Source organism: Heloderma suspectum, chromosome 4, assembly GCF_057233095.1.
Source record: "Heloderma suspectum isolate Gila_16-S chromosome 4, 16-S_ref, whole genome shotgun sequence".
NCBI lineage: Eukaryota > Metazoa > Chordata > Lepidosauria > Squamata > Helodermatidae > Heloderma > Heloderma suspectum.
The window spans coordinates 233797057-233813813 of NC_139461.1; the positions used below are offsets into that span (position 1 = coordinate 233797057).

At 38.5% G+C, this 16757-nt stretch overlaps 1 protein-coding gene across 2 annotated transcripts in view; it reads right to left on the reverse strand.

The window, feature by feature from the left end:
* The window catches only part of MAST2 (microtubule associated serine/threonine kinase 2), a 249236-nt gene that overhangs the window by 36338 nt on the left and 196141 nt on the right, over nt 1-16757 (reverse strand). For both annotated transcript variants that reach the window (XM_084852639.1, XM_084852640.1), the window contains 5 exons: nt 16020-16229; nt 12153-12254; nt 6946-7078; nt 4922-4989; nt 4238-4323 (listed from right to left, as the gene is read on the reverse strand). In XM_084852639.1, the coding sequence (XP_084708765.1) occupies nt 4238-4323; nt 4922-4989; nt 6946-7078; nt 12153-12254; nt 16020-16229 (599 nt within the window). The remainder of the gene's footprint in view (nt 1-4237; nt 4324-4921; nt 4990-6945; nt 7079-12152; nt 12255-16019; nt 16230-16757) is intronic.

Consider the following 16757-nt stretch of genomic DNA (forward strand, 5'->3'; position numbering starts at 1 on the left):
GAAAAGAAAATCTGATGCTGTAAAGAACAATATTGTTTAGGAACCTGGAATGTCAGATCAATGAATCAAGGTAAGCTGGAGGTGGTCAAACATGAGATGGCAAGATTGAACATCAACATTTTGGGAATCAGTGAACTAAAATGGACAGGCATGGGCGAATTTAATTCAGGTGACCATCATATCTACTATTGTGGGCAAGAATCCCTTAGAAGAAATGGAGTAGCACTCATAGTCAACAAAAGGGTGGGAAAAGCAGTACTGGGGTACAATCTCAAAAATGATAGAATGATCTCAGTATGAATCCAAGGCAAACCATTCAACATCACAGTAATTCAAGTCTATGCCCCAACCACTGAGGCCGAAGAAGCTGAGGTTGATCGGTTCTATGAAGACCTACAACACCTTCTAGAACTAACACCAAAAAAAGATGTCCTCTTCAACATAGGGGATTGGAATGCTAAAGTAGGAAGTCAAGAAATCACTGGGATAACAGGCAGGCATGGCCTTGGTGTACAAAATGAAGCAGGACAAAAGCTAATAGAGTTTTGCCAAGAGAACACGCTGATCATAGCAAACACTCTTTTCCAACAGCACAAGAGACGACTCTACACATGGACATCACCAGATGGTCAATATCGAAATCAGATTGATTATGTACTTTGCAGCCAAAGATGGAGAAGCTCTATACAGTCAGTCAAAACAAGACCTGGAGCTGACTGTGGCTCAGATCATGAGCTTCTTGTTGCAAAATTTCGGCTTAAATTGAAGAACGTAGGGAAAACCACTAAACCATTCAGGTATGACCTAAATCGTATCCCTTATGAATATACAGTGGAGGTGAGGAATAGATTTCAGGGATTAGACCTGATAGACAGAGTGCCTGAGGAACTATGGACGGAGGTCCGTAACATTGTTCAGGAGGCAGCAACGAAATCCATCCCAAAGAAAAAGAAATGCAAGAAAGCCAAGTGGCTGTCTGATGCGGCTTTACAAGTAGCTGAGGAAAGAAGGGAAGTGAAAAGCAACGGAGAAAGGGGAAGATATATCCAACTGAATGCAGAGTTCCAGAGAATAGAAAGGAGAGACAAGAAGGCCTTCTTAAATGAACAATGCAAAGCAATCGAGGAAAACAACAGAATGGGAAAGACTAGAGATCTCTTCAAGAAAATCGGAGATCTCAAGGGAACGTTTTGTGCAAAGACGGGCATGATAAAGGACAAAGAAGGCAGGGACCTAACAGATGCAGATGAGATTAAGAGGAGGTGGAAAGAATGCACAGAAGAACTATACAGGAAAGATCTGAATGTCCCTGATAGCCATGATAGTGCGGTCACTGAACTTGAGCCGGACATCCTAGAGAGTGAAGTCAAGTGGGCCTTAGGAAGCGTTACTAACAAGAAAGCTAGCGGAGATGACAGTATTCCAGCTGAGCTACTTAAAATCCTAAAAGATGATGCTGTGAAAGTGCTGCATTCAATATGCCAACACATTTGGAACACTCAACAATGGCCGTAAGACTGGAAAAGGTCAGTTTACATTCCAGTTCCAAAGAAGGGCAATGCCAAAGAGTGTTCAAACTACCGCACAATTGTGCTCATTTCACATGCCAGCAAGGTGATGCTCAAAATCCTACAAGCTAGGCTTCAGCAGTATGCGAACCGAGAACTACCGGAAGTACAAGCTGGGTTTCGAAGAGGCAGAGGAACTAGAGATCAAATCGCCAACATTCGCTGCATCATGGAGAAAGCAAGAGAATTCCAGAAAAACGTCTATTTCTGCTTCATTGACTACGCTAAAGCCTTTGATTGTGTGGATCACAACAAACTGTTGCAAATTCTTAAAGTGATGGGAGTACCAGACCACCTTACCTGTCTCCTGAGAAACCTGTACGAGGGTCAAGAAGCAACAGTAAGAACCAGACATGGAACAACCGAGTGGTTCAAAATTGGGAAAGGAGTACGACAAGGCTGCATATTGTCGCCCTCCTTATTTAATTTATATGCAGAGTACATCATGAGAAACGCCGGGTTGGATGAATCACAGGTCGGAATTAAGATTGCTGGGAGAATTATCAACAACCTCCGATATGCAGACGATACCACCCTAATGGCAGAAAGCGAAGAGGATCTAAAGAACCTCTTGTTGAGGGTGAAAGAGGAGAGTGCAAAAGCTGGTTTGAAACTCAACATTAAAAAAAAAACTAAGATCATGGCACCTGGCCCTATCACTTCCTGGCATATAGAAGGGGAAGAAATGGAAGCAGTGACAGATTTTACTTTCTTGGGCTCCAAGATCACCGCAGACGGTGACTGTAGCCATGAAATTAAAAGACGCTTGCTCCTTGGGAGGAAAGCTATGGCAAACCTAGACAGCATAGTAAGAAGCAGAGACATCACCTTGCGGACAAAGGTCCGTCTAATCAAACCTATGGTTTTCCCAGTAGAAATGTATGGCTATGAGAGCTGGACTATAAGGAAGGCTGAGCGCCGAAGAATTGATGCTTTCGAACTGTGGTGCTGGAGAAGACTCTGACGAGTCCCCTGGACTGCAAGGAGGTCAAATCAGTCCATCCTAAAGGAAATCAACCCTGAGTGCTCATTGGAAGGACAGATACTGAAGCTGAAGCTCATATATTTTGGCCACCTAATGCGAAGAGAAAACTCTCTGGAAAAGACCCTGATGCTGGGAAAGACTGAAGGCAAAAGGAGAAGGGGACGGCAGAGGATGAGATGGCTAGATAGCATCACCGATGCAATGAATATGAACTTGAGCACACTCCGGGAGAGAGTGCAGGACAGGAAGGCCTGGCGTGCTATGGTCCATGGGGTCACGAAGAGTCGGACACGACTGAACGACTGAACAACAACAAAGTATATGGATCAGATTTCATTCGGACTCAAAGTCATCATGGATGAAAGTGACATGTTCCTGTTCACACATTACAGTGGAAATAGGGGGAAAAAGTGAGGTATGTCTTCTGTAGTCAAGTATTCTTTTCACTGTATTTTTTTTCCAATATCATTAGCTGCCTGTGCACTAATATCAACATTTTCCATATACTTTCCTTTGAATCATCTGGCCAATTTCCTTTTCTTTGAAAGAGACTGTTGTGAAATATTCTATATGGCATATGAGACAAGCAGCTGGAAAGATACAACAGTATAACAAAGTATAACAAGAGTAATTGACCAATTAATCTCCAGCCCTTTATAAAGAGATGCAAATATACATGAAATATAAATATGATGTAATGTAAATATATATTAACTCTTAATGTAAATACACATTAAATCTTTCAAAATATTATCTAATAAAACTGTTGTACATGGTTTTTCTAATTCAATGTTCAAAATTACTTCTATGTTTTTTCCCATTTTATTCAGTACACCACAGAATATAGGCAGCAGGATGGATGAGTACATACTGAGAATATTTCATGGCATGCAATGATATCTGATAAATGGGTTCTAAGGAAGCAGGTATTTTTGTACACCAACCTTGAAGGTTTGGCTAAAACAAGCATACACGTACTATTCTTTACTATTATTCATGCCTGATAAAGGATCTTAAAAATGCAAATGTATGATGAGTTTGGGATTAACATTAAAATGTAATATTAGTGATCAGCTGTTAATGCTTAATCAAGGAACAGTTTGAAAGATCTAAATTCTTCTAACCTTTGGGCTGAAACACATGAAGCTGTCCTATACCAAGTGAGATCACTGGTCCATTTAGCCCAGTACTGTCAACACTGACTGGCAGCAGCTCTCCAGAGTTTCAGGCAGGATTCTTTCCGAGCCATATCTGGAGATGATGGGGATGGAAACTGGGACTTCTGTATGCAAACTATGCACTCTACCACTGAGGTACGCCCCTCCCTAATGTTAAGAACCTCTAACATGTGTTTCAATGTAAAAGCATGGGGGGGGGGGGCTTTTAGTGGACCAGGAGCTCAATAAGCATTATACCGTCCACCTGGGAGAGACCTGCATTTTTTTCCAATGCAGGGCTAACAGCAACTTTAAGGGAGGAGGGCGATTTAGAATGGGAAAACAGCACATACTTCCAATTAAAATCTGGTACACATATGTCCTCCAGCAGCTGATTTAAATTAAAAACAAACAAACATTGAGAGATCCAACCACAGATCTACTGCCCATTGTCTTTATTTGGCTCTTTGTTAGGTTGCAAATGACTTTTTGTTTAAATGGCTAAACATAGTCTAATATATCCTTACCCATATGCCCCATTGCTGATCAGCTTAATAGTTTCAAATTCCTCTTCAGATGGAGTTTTCTTGACTTGCACAGTGGCTCCCCGGCTCTGAACAACAACAGAAATACCTTTCACTTTCCTTTTAATGTTAATCTTTTAAAGATATTTAAATGGGACATCAATCACCATAACCAATTCTGTTTTGGAAGTGCTTTGTGCTTCTAAAATCTCTATTCTTCAACAATATTCTAACATTTTTATCTGAGTTAAAAAATATTTTTGTTGCTCTTTACTGATATTTTCCACAGAGAACCTGGAAAAATTCTCCCTGTTTCTGGTTGAAGTATAGTACGCATGCACATACACCCTGGGAGGAGAGAAAGAGTCACTTTTCTAAATTTCAGGTTGCAACTAGGCTACGTCTCTCTCTCTCTCTAGCACAGCTCAAACTGGCTGGTCAACCAAAACATCCAAATGTAAAATAAATGTACTTCCCTATTTATCTTTTAAACATTTTTAATAATTTACTTGATTTAAGTCTATTTATATTAGCTTAAAATGTCATAGTTAGACCATTCTGGTATTTTTCATTGGGAAAAATTATTATATTCATGCACAATTTATACTTTATTAATACCATGTTAAAATGGAATTGTTTTATTACAGTTTTGAAATTAGTCTAAAACAGATCCCTTAAATTCAGTACCTTGCCCTCAGCAGAATCATCCGTCTCTGGAGTATCTGGGCTATCATAGCTATTCAACTGGGCCATTTCTGAAAAAAACAGAAATGCACTCTCTAAGGATGTAGTAGTATGCAACCTTTAGTCCTCACAGAATAATCTACCTGATTCCTTCACCCACTTGCAACCTTTCCCTAAATTACACAGTTCTCCATACTCAAGAGGATGGAAGAGTTTTTGTATGAGACCAATATGAGAAGCTAAGGGATGGAAGAAGATGGTGGCTCACAAGATTTTTGATAGCATGTGTCTTTAACCAAAAATGCACTGCTGTCAATGGTCAGTGCACTTAAAAATATCCTGCAATATCCTGTGAGTGTACAAATTAATCTCCTTAGCATGAGGAAGGTCATTTTGCAGTACATATAAGAGGTATCTGCATTTCTTCATTAGGATTTTCTTTTTACATCTTGCAAATAAATGGGGGTGTTATAGTGTTAAAACGGTCCCCTTTGGGGAAAAGTGTGAAGGGGCCCTGTATAACAAGTTTTAGATTATTGTGAAGATAGTTTGTTACATACCAAATTATTATTATTGCCACACTCTATGCAGAGTTGGGAATGGTTTTATCCAGTACAATTCAGGGTTTTATCACCCCAATCTAACACCCCATCTTAAGTGTTAAAAACTATATTTCAATACATGGCAGACTGCAAAAATTAGACATGGTTCCATTTTTAAAACACATACCCTGTCTCTGTCTCTCTCTTTTACATACATGCACACCCCAAGGTACTTGATGCAGGAATTAATTTACATTTTTACAAATAAGAATATAAACTGAATGGGTACTAGTCAGTGCTTTAATACTTAACTGCAGAATGTTTGTATAAATGTTAGCCTTGTAACTGTTTAGGGGCTGACAGAAAAGTGTTATTTTTCCCCTCATATCACAAGTATAGAAATATCACAACTGGACCATATTGTAAAATATACCAGACTCTGAAGGCTATGCAAGAAAGTGAAAAACTTGTCAACAGCTGTTTCTTACAGAGGCAGGTGTATATGTACATGTGTGTGTGTGTGTGTGTGTGTACACACGTGTGTGTGTGTGTGGTTTTCATAAATTGGCATGTATGAAATGTCAGAAAAATCCATAGGCAATAATGTAAAATGTCAGTTATTCTACAGGACTGTAATGATTAGTCTGTATAATCTCCAACATAAATCCAGTGTGCCTTGCCTCCTGCCTATGGAAAAAGCATGCTTGCTTACCAAAACCTGTGGGGGTTTTCCCACAGTTTTGAATGGCCCCAGACAAATTAAATTGCAGCATCTGTATTTTGTTTTAATGTAGTAATTTAGAATAAACAAGGATAAAAAGCTATTTTACTGCTGTCAACATTGTCCTGAAATTGCTTACAGCAAACTGTACATCAGAAAAGTCACTGTTTAACTAGATGTTTCAGAGCACTGAATGCTGTAGAATCTACAATATAGATGGAAAATCAAAGACCACTTCACACATGAAGTTAACGGGTTGGATCTGGAGTTGACTCTCTGCAAATGGAAAGGCTCTGGAGCCTCCCATTAAAGGAAAAAGGCAAGACAGCCATTTTCACCAATTCCTCTTTCCCCCAGCAGCCCCTAGGGCCATCTCACACACTGTTCTGGAGTGACCCCCAACCACACAGAGCATATTTTCAGGGGCATGGGGGGTGCTGCAGAGGGGAGGGGCAATTAGCAAAAATCTCCTCCTCTCTTGCCTATGGGATCATCCAGTTTGCAGAGTTCTGCTCTGTGCAACTTTGGATCTCACCCACAGTGTGTATCACATGCATCCTTTAAAAATAACAACACGTGCACACTACCTGTTTAGACCTGTTTTTAAAAGACCATTTCACTCTCATACATTAAAAGATGCACCCATTAAATGTCATAATGTGCAAATTAATCCTCAGTAACATAATAAATAACAAGGATAAGTTGCGTTACTTAGCCTACTTGTGCTCTATATAGACCTAAGAATACAAAGTGCAAATTCTCACCCTCCAGGGGATCCCTGGTAAGGCCCAGCTGGCAGATAATATAACGAGGGATGTCACATTTAATTCCTTCCCCTTCCTTGGCATGGCCTTCAGCAGCTTCTAGCAGATGGTAGAACTCTTCAGGATCAAACTCCTAAAGTACCAGCATATAAAAAGAGAATATTTAATTTGATTTCCAAAACAAATGCATATAACTCTGAGTGGTGTTTTATTTTAGGAATGATGAGAATAAGGAAATCAAGTGCACAGTTTAGCTTTAAACATCTGGGTCTTTCTAAATACAAATTTAGAACTATATTCAGCAATCCCCAGCACAACTCATAGTGGCATGTTGTGCATAACAACAGATTTGTACTTCTCCCTATAATGGAGAAATTTAAATCAGGAGATTCAAGTATTCTTGAGCAGGACTTGAGCAGGAGTATTTATGCCATCACAACTTCTTATTAAGGCAACACAGGAACAAGGCAAAAAAGATTACACCACAGAATTATGGCAACATCTGAAGTATTTCCTAGAGCAAAAGACAGGGAAGGCAAACAATGAGAGATTCATATTCTATCCTTAATGGTAATAATGATATCCATTATATTACACTATTCTTGAGGCTCAAAAAAGGTAACAAAATGTTATTGAATCATTCAGCTGAACAACTACCCCAGGACAGGCCCCTTTTATTCCCATTTGTGGGTGGGGAACAGATGCAAAAGCAGCTTGCCCAAGCCTACCTAGGAAGTACACCTGGATGAGCTAGAATTTTAGTTTAGTCTCATCTTTAGCAGCAGCATATAGAGAAAGGTACCCTACAAGTAACAGTAAACTTTAGTGCTTAATCTGAAAACATGATTTTTCTTTAAAAACATTATTTTTAAAATTTAAATTGATTTTTTTAAAAAAAATACATAAATACTAAGTTTCCCTTTAAGAATAACTTGGTTAATATTCAATAATGTGAATGTAAGGATGTTAGCCATTCAGTTAATCTCTAAACTGAATTAAGATCTTCTTCCAGATACATTTAGTTAATGAAGTGTTTGTAAATGAAGAACCAATTTGATCATTTCTCAAATATGGATATTTATAGTCTACCTACTATAGGAATTTCATTTTCACCTCATGAAAATAAACTGCTCTAGTTTGCCCAGTAACTATCTGATCTTGCTTCATCCTATTAGAAATGGGCATTTCATTCTTGTTTTCTACTTTGTTTTGGGGGGGTAGGTGGGGCTGCACCAAGGCAGAGTGAAGCAGAAAGGAACAACACCAGAAAGAAGAAAATGGTAGGTTCCTATATTCATATGCTTAACCTCACAAACTGTTATGACAGCTGGTCATAAAACCAACCCTATATGAGAATATTTTAAAGACATTCCCTCTACAGGTAAAAAAGGGAAATGTGCAAAATGTAAATTGTGCAAAGAAGAGAAGAAAAAGATGCAAGGCCTGGTTTTAAGAATGAAACAGCAGTGTAATTAATACTGTATTTAGTTGTAAATTAATATGGTTTAGATGTCAGATTTGGACCATTATTTAAGAAACATAGAAAGTGTCAACAGGAAACTTGATTTAAATCAATGATTTAATTGTCCTGCAAAATCATGCAATACTATGAGCCTGTTTTGTTCAAAAAATCTTTATAATGTAAAAACACATGTAACCCTTACTCTGAAGTCCTTCAAACCAGGTTTCAATGATGAGAAAAGATATCTGAGAATGAAGAAAAATGTTGACAATAAAGCAAATAAAGAGAGAGTAGCTGATGACGATAAAAGGAGGAATGAAGGGATTGATCCAGCAGATCTCTGCAAATTCTAAGGGCCTATACACAATCAATGCTTTTAGAAATCAGTGTGCATTTGTTTCCCACTTATATGGCAGTCACACACATTTCTCAGGTATTGCTTTTGTTGTGGGGATATTGCACTTGTCAAGCATGCAAAATTCTTTATTTTGAACACAGAAAATGTAGTACCTCCACCTTGGTAACTGTAGTGTGGATTCTGGTTGCATGAGTGTCAATGCTACTTTGCAGATGTAGTTTGAGTTTGATCATAATAGATTCTCTCCTGATCCATTACGTGCTCAAACAAGCTGCACCATTTTGTAAAATATTTTTAAGGCTTTGGAAATTGTGCTCTGTTGTCCAGGTCTCATAATGAAATCTCAGCATTATATACAAGGTTGGGTTCCTCACTAGCATTTCTTGAAAATGCTTCCACCATTCAATTATTTGAAGATTTCACACATATTTTCATGACTGCCACCCAAATATTTCTGGTTACGTCTTTCTTTGTGAATGCTTAGAATTGGGGGGGAGGGGGAGAAAGGGTGTAGAAATAACCAAAAGGCAATCCCTGCACCAAAGTGAGCAACCCTGTCACAGCACTTAATATCGTGATGGTACAGACAGGGTGTCATGTATCACAAAACATAGAATACTTCTTTTGTTTCTTAAAAGCACAAATAATTTTACCCCTCATTGTTAAACCCTCAAATTAACACACTCAATAATGTCACCTTAGAAGTTATCTTATTGCTATAAGTGTATCTTTTGTAGGAAATAATCTGCACTAATCAGTTCTGGGCAGTTAAGAGTTTATATATTTCTATAGCACACATAGAAATAAAATGAATGAAACCAGATGCTCTCTATTATTAAAGGACAGAAAGAAAAGTAGTAAGACCAGGAGTCCTACAACTAGATTTATATTAATAAAATATAAGATGAAACTGCCACTGGGGCTACATGGTACAGTAAACTGAGCTACAAAAATGATGGATAGGTAAAAGAGATTGAACACTTCTGAAATAGCTAAATCAGAACAGTCCTGTATTTTTATATTTTGGGGATCGCATCATTTTCAGGAATGTCACGAACAGCTTTAGAGTTCATTACTCAGATTTCAGAGATGTTATTGCCTAAACCCGCTTCCATTTTCTCTTCAAAAAGATTAGGAGGGAAACTGGTGTGTATCAAGATTAGCTAATTTTAACTAAAGGATGGTTCAGTTTAGTAACTATTTCCAAGACCAGAATTATTCAGACTTTCAAAAGTAATAAATTAACAACACAAGTACATGTACCTATATTTAAATAGCATGAGATGAACACATCTACTTTCAATTTAATTATGCTCTCACAGTTATAGTTCCATATCAGGGTAAAATTCTGAAGGAATGCATTACATTTTAAACCCCACCCCACCACCACCACCACCACCACACACACACACAGTCTGAAAATGCACTCTTGGTTGAATGCCCCATGCAGCAAATGATACTTTATTTTCTCAATGTGTGATTTAAAAAAGCTCTAGTAGCAAAAGAACGCAATTCACTATCAGCTAAAACAGAATGCTTAGATACAGGCCTATTTAAATAATGTGGTCAGGATTCAAAGAACAATACACCCAATTCCATGAATCAAGGGAGCCTTTGACTTTCAAATATCAGCCTCCATGCTGCACAGCAAACCACTTTTGAAACAGAGGAATGGTGGTCTACTGTTCAAAGGAAGAAAATCGCACCTGAGAATGTGCAAGCCCTCGGGTGCACTTAATAACTATCAGTTTTAACTAGATTAGCCTTCTCCAACCTGATGTCCTCCAGATGTTTAGGACATCAACTCTCGTCAGCCTGAGCCAGCATGGCCAGAGGACAGGAATGCTGGGACTTCTAGTTCAAAAATATCTGGAGTGTACCACACTGGAGAAGGCTGAATTAGATAAAAATCAGTTTCAATTCAAGCATTTCATGTTAACTAATTTCTGGGTTGTGTATGCAAAATGTGAGCATTTTTCAACTAAGGAAGTTATACACAGCCATGACATACCATACCCCAGTCTATCATAGAAATGTTTTAAGTGTATGAGCAGTTAAGCAATGAAAAATGCTGTCTAGGGAACATCTATAAACTGCTTCCTTCAGGATTTCAAAGTACTAGACATGCACCTGCCAGGGATTTTTCAGGTATAAAATATACTGCATTAAAGCCTATAACTGGGTTATATGATCTGTAGGGTCATTTTCTGCTCCAGTTCTAAGATGTATATTTCTAAGGTGCTTAAGATTGCTACTTGCTGTACAAGGATTAAAAACATACACACATGAGTTTCACAATTATGGAAATAACTTGCACAATACTTAACAAGTATTATTGTGCAATACTTAGCAAATTTTCCTGTACTACTAAACTCTAGTCCATAGATCATACTGTATGATATTGGTTCCTTCTGTGGACATAAACCACAATCAAGACAGAGCTTTTATCTATATTCAGAAATTTGCATGTATATCCCAGGATATGCAATTTTTCATACTGAACAGCAACCCCAGTACCACAACCTAAACTGCACTTGGAATTAGTCATAGGTTATTTGCCACACGGCATTGTCAAACTGCGGTTCAAAGGGAGAATAATCAAATCTCCTGCTGGACGTACAGAATCAGCTGCATTGTCCTCTGGTTTGTGGCCATTATCATTATCTATGCAAAATTACAATGGAAAAGGGGCAAGGTCTATTCACTGGAGGAACTCTTGGGGAGCAATCCTAAGGCTGCTAGACAGCAGCTGGACAGCCATAGGATATCGTGTTATCTGGGAACCGACCTTGGAGCCTGTGCTCTGAGGTCAGTTCCCGAAGAACCGACCTCCCCCCTTCTGCAATGCCTCCAGCCCTGTCCTCCACGCTTGCAACAGGAGCACAGGTGGCTAAAAAGGGGCGTGGCTGGGGGCGTTCCAGGGCGGGGAGGGCGGAAATGCCTGTATGACACATCCTACGTATTGTCCAGCAGCCTCCTCCCCTGCTCCGTCCTCCCATGGCTAGACAGCCGCAATCGGCTGTCTAGCCAAAAATGCAGGGCAGGTGATGCGTGGAGGGAATGATCCCCTCCGTGCTTCTCAGGTCCTGCTTTGGATAGGCGGTCACCTCCGAGTTCGGAGGCAGCCACCTATCTGGATAGGATTGTAACCTTAGCCTATCAGTTTTAACTGATAGCCAGCCAAGACACACTCCTTAATACAGTCAGGCCATTCCGCATTGAACTGCTGCGTCTTCTGGTACCCGAGTAGTTCTAGTTTCCCTGACATGTAGTCTTCTTCAGAGCCCTTTTTTGCTGTATTTATTATTACTTGGTAGATTCTGCTAGATTTACATTTCAGACGCCTGTAATATATTATTGCTACACCTCCTGAAAGACTCTGCTTACCAGACATTCTAGCAATCGTGCGGGCCGTGCAATGATGATCATCAACTTCTTCACTAGCTGGGTAACAAATGCCACCTCTGAGCTCTCTGATCGCTCATGAGCCTGTGGAAAGGATGTCACATCATGGTTTAAACAAAGAATTGGTCCTGCATACATCAAGTGTAGAAGCTATTATCAGCTGTTTAGTTATAGTTCACTAAAGGCATGACAGAAGCAGGCAGCAATTAACTATGCACATACTCTGTGTTTCCAAAGTTTTGACACTATCAGATTCTGTGCCAAGCCACAAGCAATACTGCAGAAGCTTTATTCATTGTAAACTCCTTGAAAACATGCTGAGGGGGTTTCAGTTAATTGTACATCACTTTACTGTTTTCTATGCCAAAATACTAGGGCTTTATATTTATATATACTTGGCATAGACTTTTTTGTGTTATTCTTGTCACTCTTCCTCTCAAGGGAAAAAGTGTTTTTAATTTTGTAATGCTTTTATCAAGATATTAAACAAACTGCAATGTATACAAAACAGGTGCAAAAGGAAATAGGAAGTTGTATAGACATCTATATAGCTGTGCACAAAATTTCACATATACTCTATGATTAATGTAATGGTGCAAAAAGTGTCAATACATCAAGAAATCATAGTGGACTGGTTCAGCTCATTTTTTTTCTTTTATTAATACATGGTATTCAAACACTAAATCTTCTGCACCTTTTACAGCCTTTGTTACACAGAGGAAGGAAGAAAAACCTGATTGCCATCCTCCTTATTCAATACAATAAAAAAGGCTACATGAAGAACATACAAGACAACTCTATTCTTCAACAATACTTCAGTGGCATTGAAGACAACTATAGGTACGCTCTGGGATGATAATTCATGCTCAGAAATAGGGCTCAGATGAGTGGCAAACAATCTCTGAGCTTTCTAGGAGCTTGCCGGCACAAGAGTTAAATCAAGAAATGTACAGCGAGGAATTACTTACTAACTTTTATTTAAAAGAAATGAAAGTCCATTCACAGATAAGCAGTAAAAAAGCACTGACACCATTTAGAAGGGTGGAAAAATAGGACAGTCTCAAATTATAAGCACTATACAATTTGTATACTGAGACTAATACAAGCATTTAAGAACAGACACTATAAGCACTTAAGAAGAGGCATACATCACCCCATTGATTATGGGAAAATTACCAACTACTTAATTTGGCTCACTTATTTATTAGAATTACTGTAATTTATAGTCAATGACAATTCAGTCTTAGAATTCACACCGTAAACAGAGACTGAGTATAACATCTTTACACAACATGCCACAGGAATACATTGCAGATCTGTTAAACTATGTATCCATCTATATATTTATATTTACAAACTACTGCAATGAATATAATGTATTTTAGAATTTGCAGTTCACCTTCCACTGAAAGAAAAAGGTACAAATCCCACTGTCTTGGTTTGGACTTTGTAAAAACTGAACTGAAGTTTAAAAAAAATCATTGTTTAAACCATTCCTCCCAATTAATAAACTAATTCAAACTTAATGAATGGTGGAATGATATTTAGGAATAAACCAAATATTTCAAATACTGAAAATTATTTCTGCAGACCAGCAGGGACCAGCTTTGTTCAAAAACAAATGTTTAACAAGGTTGTCATGCAATCAGAATGTTTATTTCATTCCAAAAAGGTAAATCAGAAGTTTTATTACTGCTTTTGAAACACTTTTTCTGTTTTGTATCAAGAAAAATCAAGGCAAAGGAAATGTTTAAAGATGTAATTTATTCGGAATATTAAAAATCTAAGTTAGATCAAAAATGATAAATGTAATAGTATAAGACAAAGGTATAGAAACACAAAAATCAAACACAACTTGTAGCAATCACTCAGCCATGATATCAGCATAGCACTGCAGTTCCAGAGTCCTTAATAAAATTGCTGTTTCTTGTTTCCATCTCTCTCAGGATAGTCTGGACATCTCGCCAAATGTTTTGTTTAGAATACATCCCACTTTTACTGCATCTTGGATACATGGGTTATATACCAAATAGCTGCCAATCATTCGCTTCCTTTGGTATGATGCATGCCATCTAATTAGCAATTCCCAGTAACAACATGCTTGTCTAAAGGTTGCCAATGTCATTTCAGGTTTTTTCCCTCCTTGAGGGGTGAGGGTGGGGTAAGCACAAGGGTTAATGGGATGAAGCGGCTGCCATTCATTTATAGAAACAGTCATTTCCAGTGACACACGTACTGGAGGTATAAATGGGCTATTTACAAAGTGATTCTCTTATTTGAAAGACTCATCTGTCACTAACTGTAGTCATTGGGGCATGAAATTAAAATCACTGTCCTCCCCTGGGGTTTAGCAGGACCAACAGCAGCTATATTCAAGCCACAATTCTGTAATTGAGCTAATATACTGATATAGACCAAAGCAGCCAAACTCCAGAGACAAGAACCAAAACATCTGCACTTAAACCCTATTAAGAACAGCAGTTCTAATCAGGATTACAGTTTAGGTGGGCAACACAAGCTACTGTAATGTAAATTTACTAACACCCCTACCCAGTGCTTTGACATATGTAGAGGTTTTTCAGTTGTCTTTTAAAAAAAAGCAAATAATACATTTTATAAACTAACCAAGCATATGCATTTTGCCCTGAGTAATTCAATGTGCAGCTTTCTTTTACTTTTCAGAATTCCCTATTACTATTATAAAGATATTTATAGTGCGTGCGTGTGCGCGCGCGCGCACACACATTATGAGAAGTGTCTGGTTCAAATATTTCTGTAAAAGATAATCAAATTTTAATTATTTTACATGTTTGTATGTCCCACCCCAATTTGTATCTGATAAATACAGTGATGCAATGACATAATACATTTTATAATGTATTATGCTCCTTCTCCAGGGGGCCCTGCCAAAGGAAGCGAGTGGGTGGCTACCAGGAAGAGGGCCTTTTCTGCTGTGGCATCCTGACTGTGTAATGAGCTCACTATAGAGGTTTGCCTGGCGCTCACGTTGTACTCCTTTCGGCACCAGGTGAAGACCTTTTTATTTTCCCAGCATTTCAGTGTTCTAGTCTTTTAGCTCTGCTGTTTTAAATCAGTATTTTAAATCTCTGCATTGATGCTAGGTTTTATTCTTGTTGTACTTTTATACTGTAGTTTTAAGCAATATATATTTTATATTGTTTTACGCTGTACGTTGAGATTTTAATTTTTGTGAATTTTTGTGATTTAGGTTGAAGACAGCTGTGGACACAAGACCTAATGGATACAAATGGGTCATTCTCTTGGAGGTACAACATTCTCTTTTAAAAAGGTTTCCGGGATAGTTGTGGGAACAAAAGGACCATAATAAACAAAGATCTGGATAAAGTGATGAACCCTACTTACTACTTATACCTATGTACCATGGGGTGGGGTGGGGGAATGATCGCACATAAAATCTTGGGTTTCTTCCCCTGCCCTATCCTTCTTCTGAACAAGTGAAGATGGAATGTTAGGTGGAATAAAACTTCCAATGGAGATGTGGAGAGATTCTGTTTCAAACACCAGGTCCAAATAATCATCTCACTATTTGGGGCCAGCATATATTTTCTTTCCCAGTTACAAGTGTCTTGGCTTACTTGCTTGGATTGACTGGAGGTTTTCTGCTCTGCAAGCACCTATCTGGTGTATCTTGTTTACTCTTGGCATACTGTGTTTGAATTATGTGGGGGGCTGACATGTGAATTATTCTATTTTATAGCAAGTAAGGCTGAACTTGATGACCTTTAAGTCTCTTCTGGCCCTATGAATTCTACTGCACAGGAACATGCAGGCATCACTAAGGGCTACATCTATTGCTGAAATACTTACATCCTGTAGGAGTTTCTCAAGGTTTTCCTGCAACTCATAAAAGTACCGAGAAGTAATAAGTCCTTCACGTGATTTATCCAAGCAGTCTCTGGCCAATTCGATAACTTGATGATGAATGAAGCTTAGGACTCCATCTGCTAGCTGCAGCACATTTTCTGATGTACTAGATGCAATAAACTCAGCCAGCCGTTCCTCCATCTGGGCTGTGGCCTAAGAAGTGTCAAAGAATAATTACTGGCATTTCACCAGAAAATCTACAGATGAACTTAAACAAACATATTCAAACAAAGCCCATTAGTTTGGTTTGGTATTTAGGAATTTGGCAATGGAGAACTAATGAGCTTTCTTCTCCATTGCCAAATTTCTAAATCGTCAAAATAAGCATCATGAAGTTGAGTGATATTACAATTCCCAGGTGAAATATGCATGGATTGAGACCACACATGAATTTAAAGTTAAAAAAACACTCTAGGAATAAAACAGGTTGACACATCAAGGAGAAACATCTGAAGAACCAAACTACACATTATGTGGGAAGATCTGTAATTGGATCCCCTGGGGGTTTTACGTTTACTTTAAAACAGCCACAGGAAGCTCTGAATTTGATCAGAGCAGTAGTGTTAAGGGAGGAGAGGTTAACTTTCCCCCTAATCTAAATCTCTTTCCCCAAGCTGCTGCTTGTCCTGCAAAAGAAAAACGGCATTTTCCAATTAACGAACCTCCCTTATAGATTGGCCC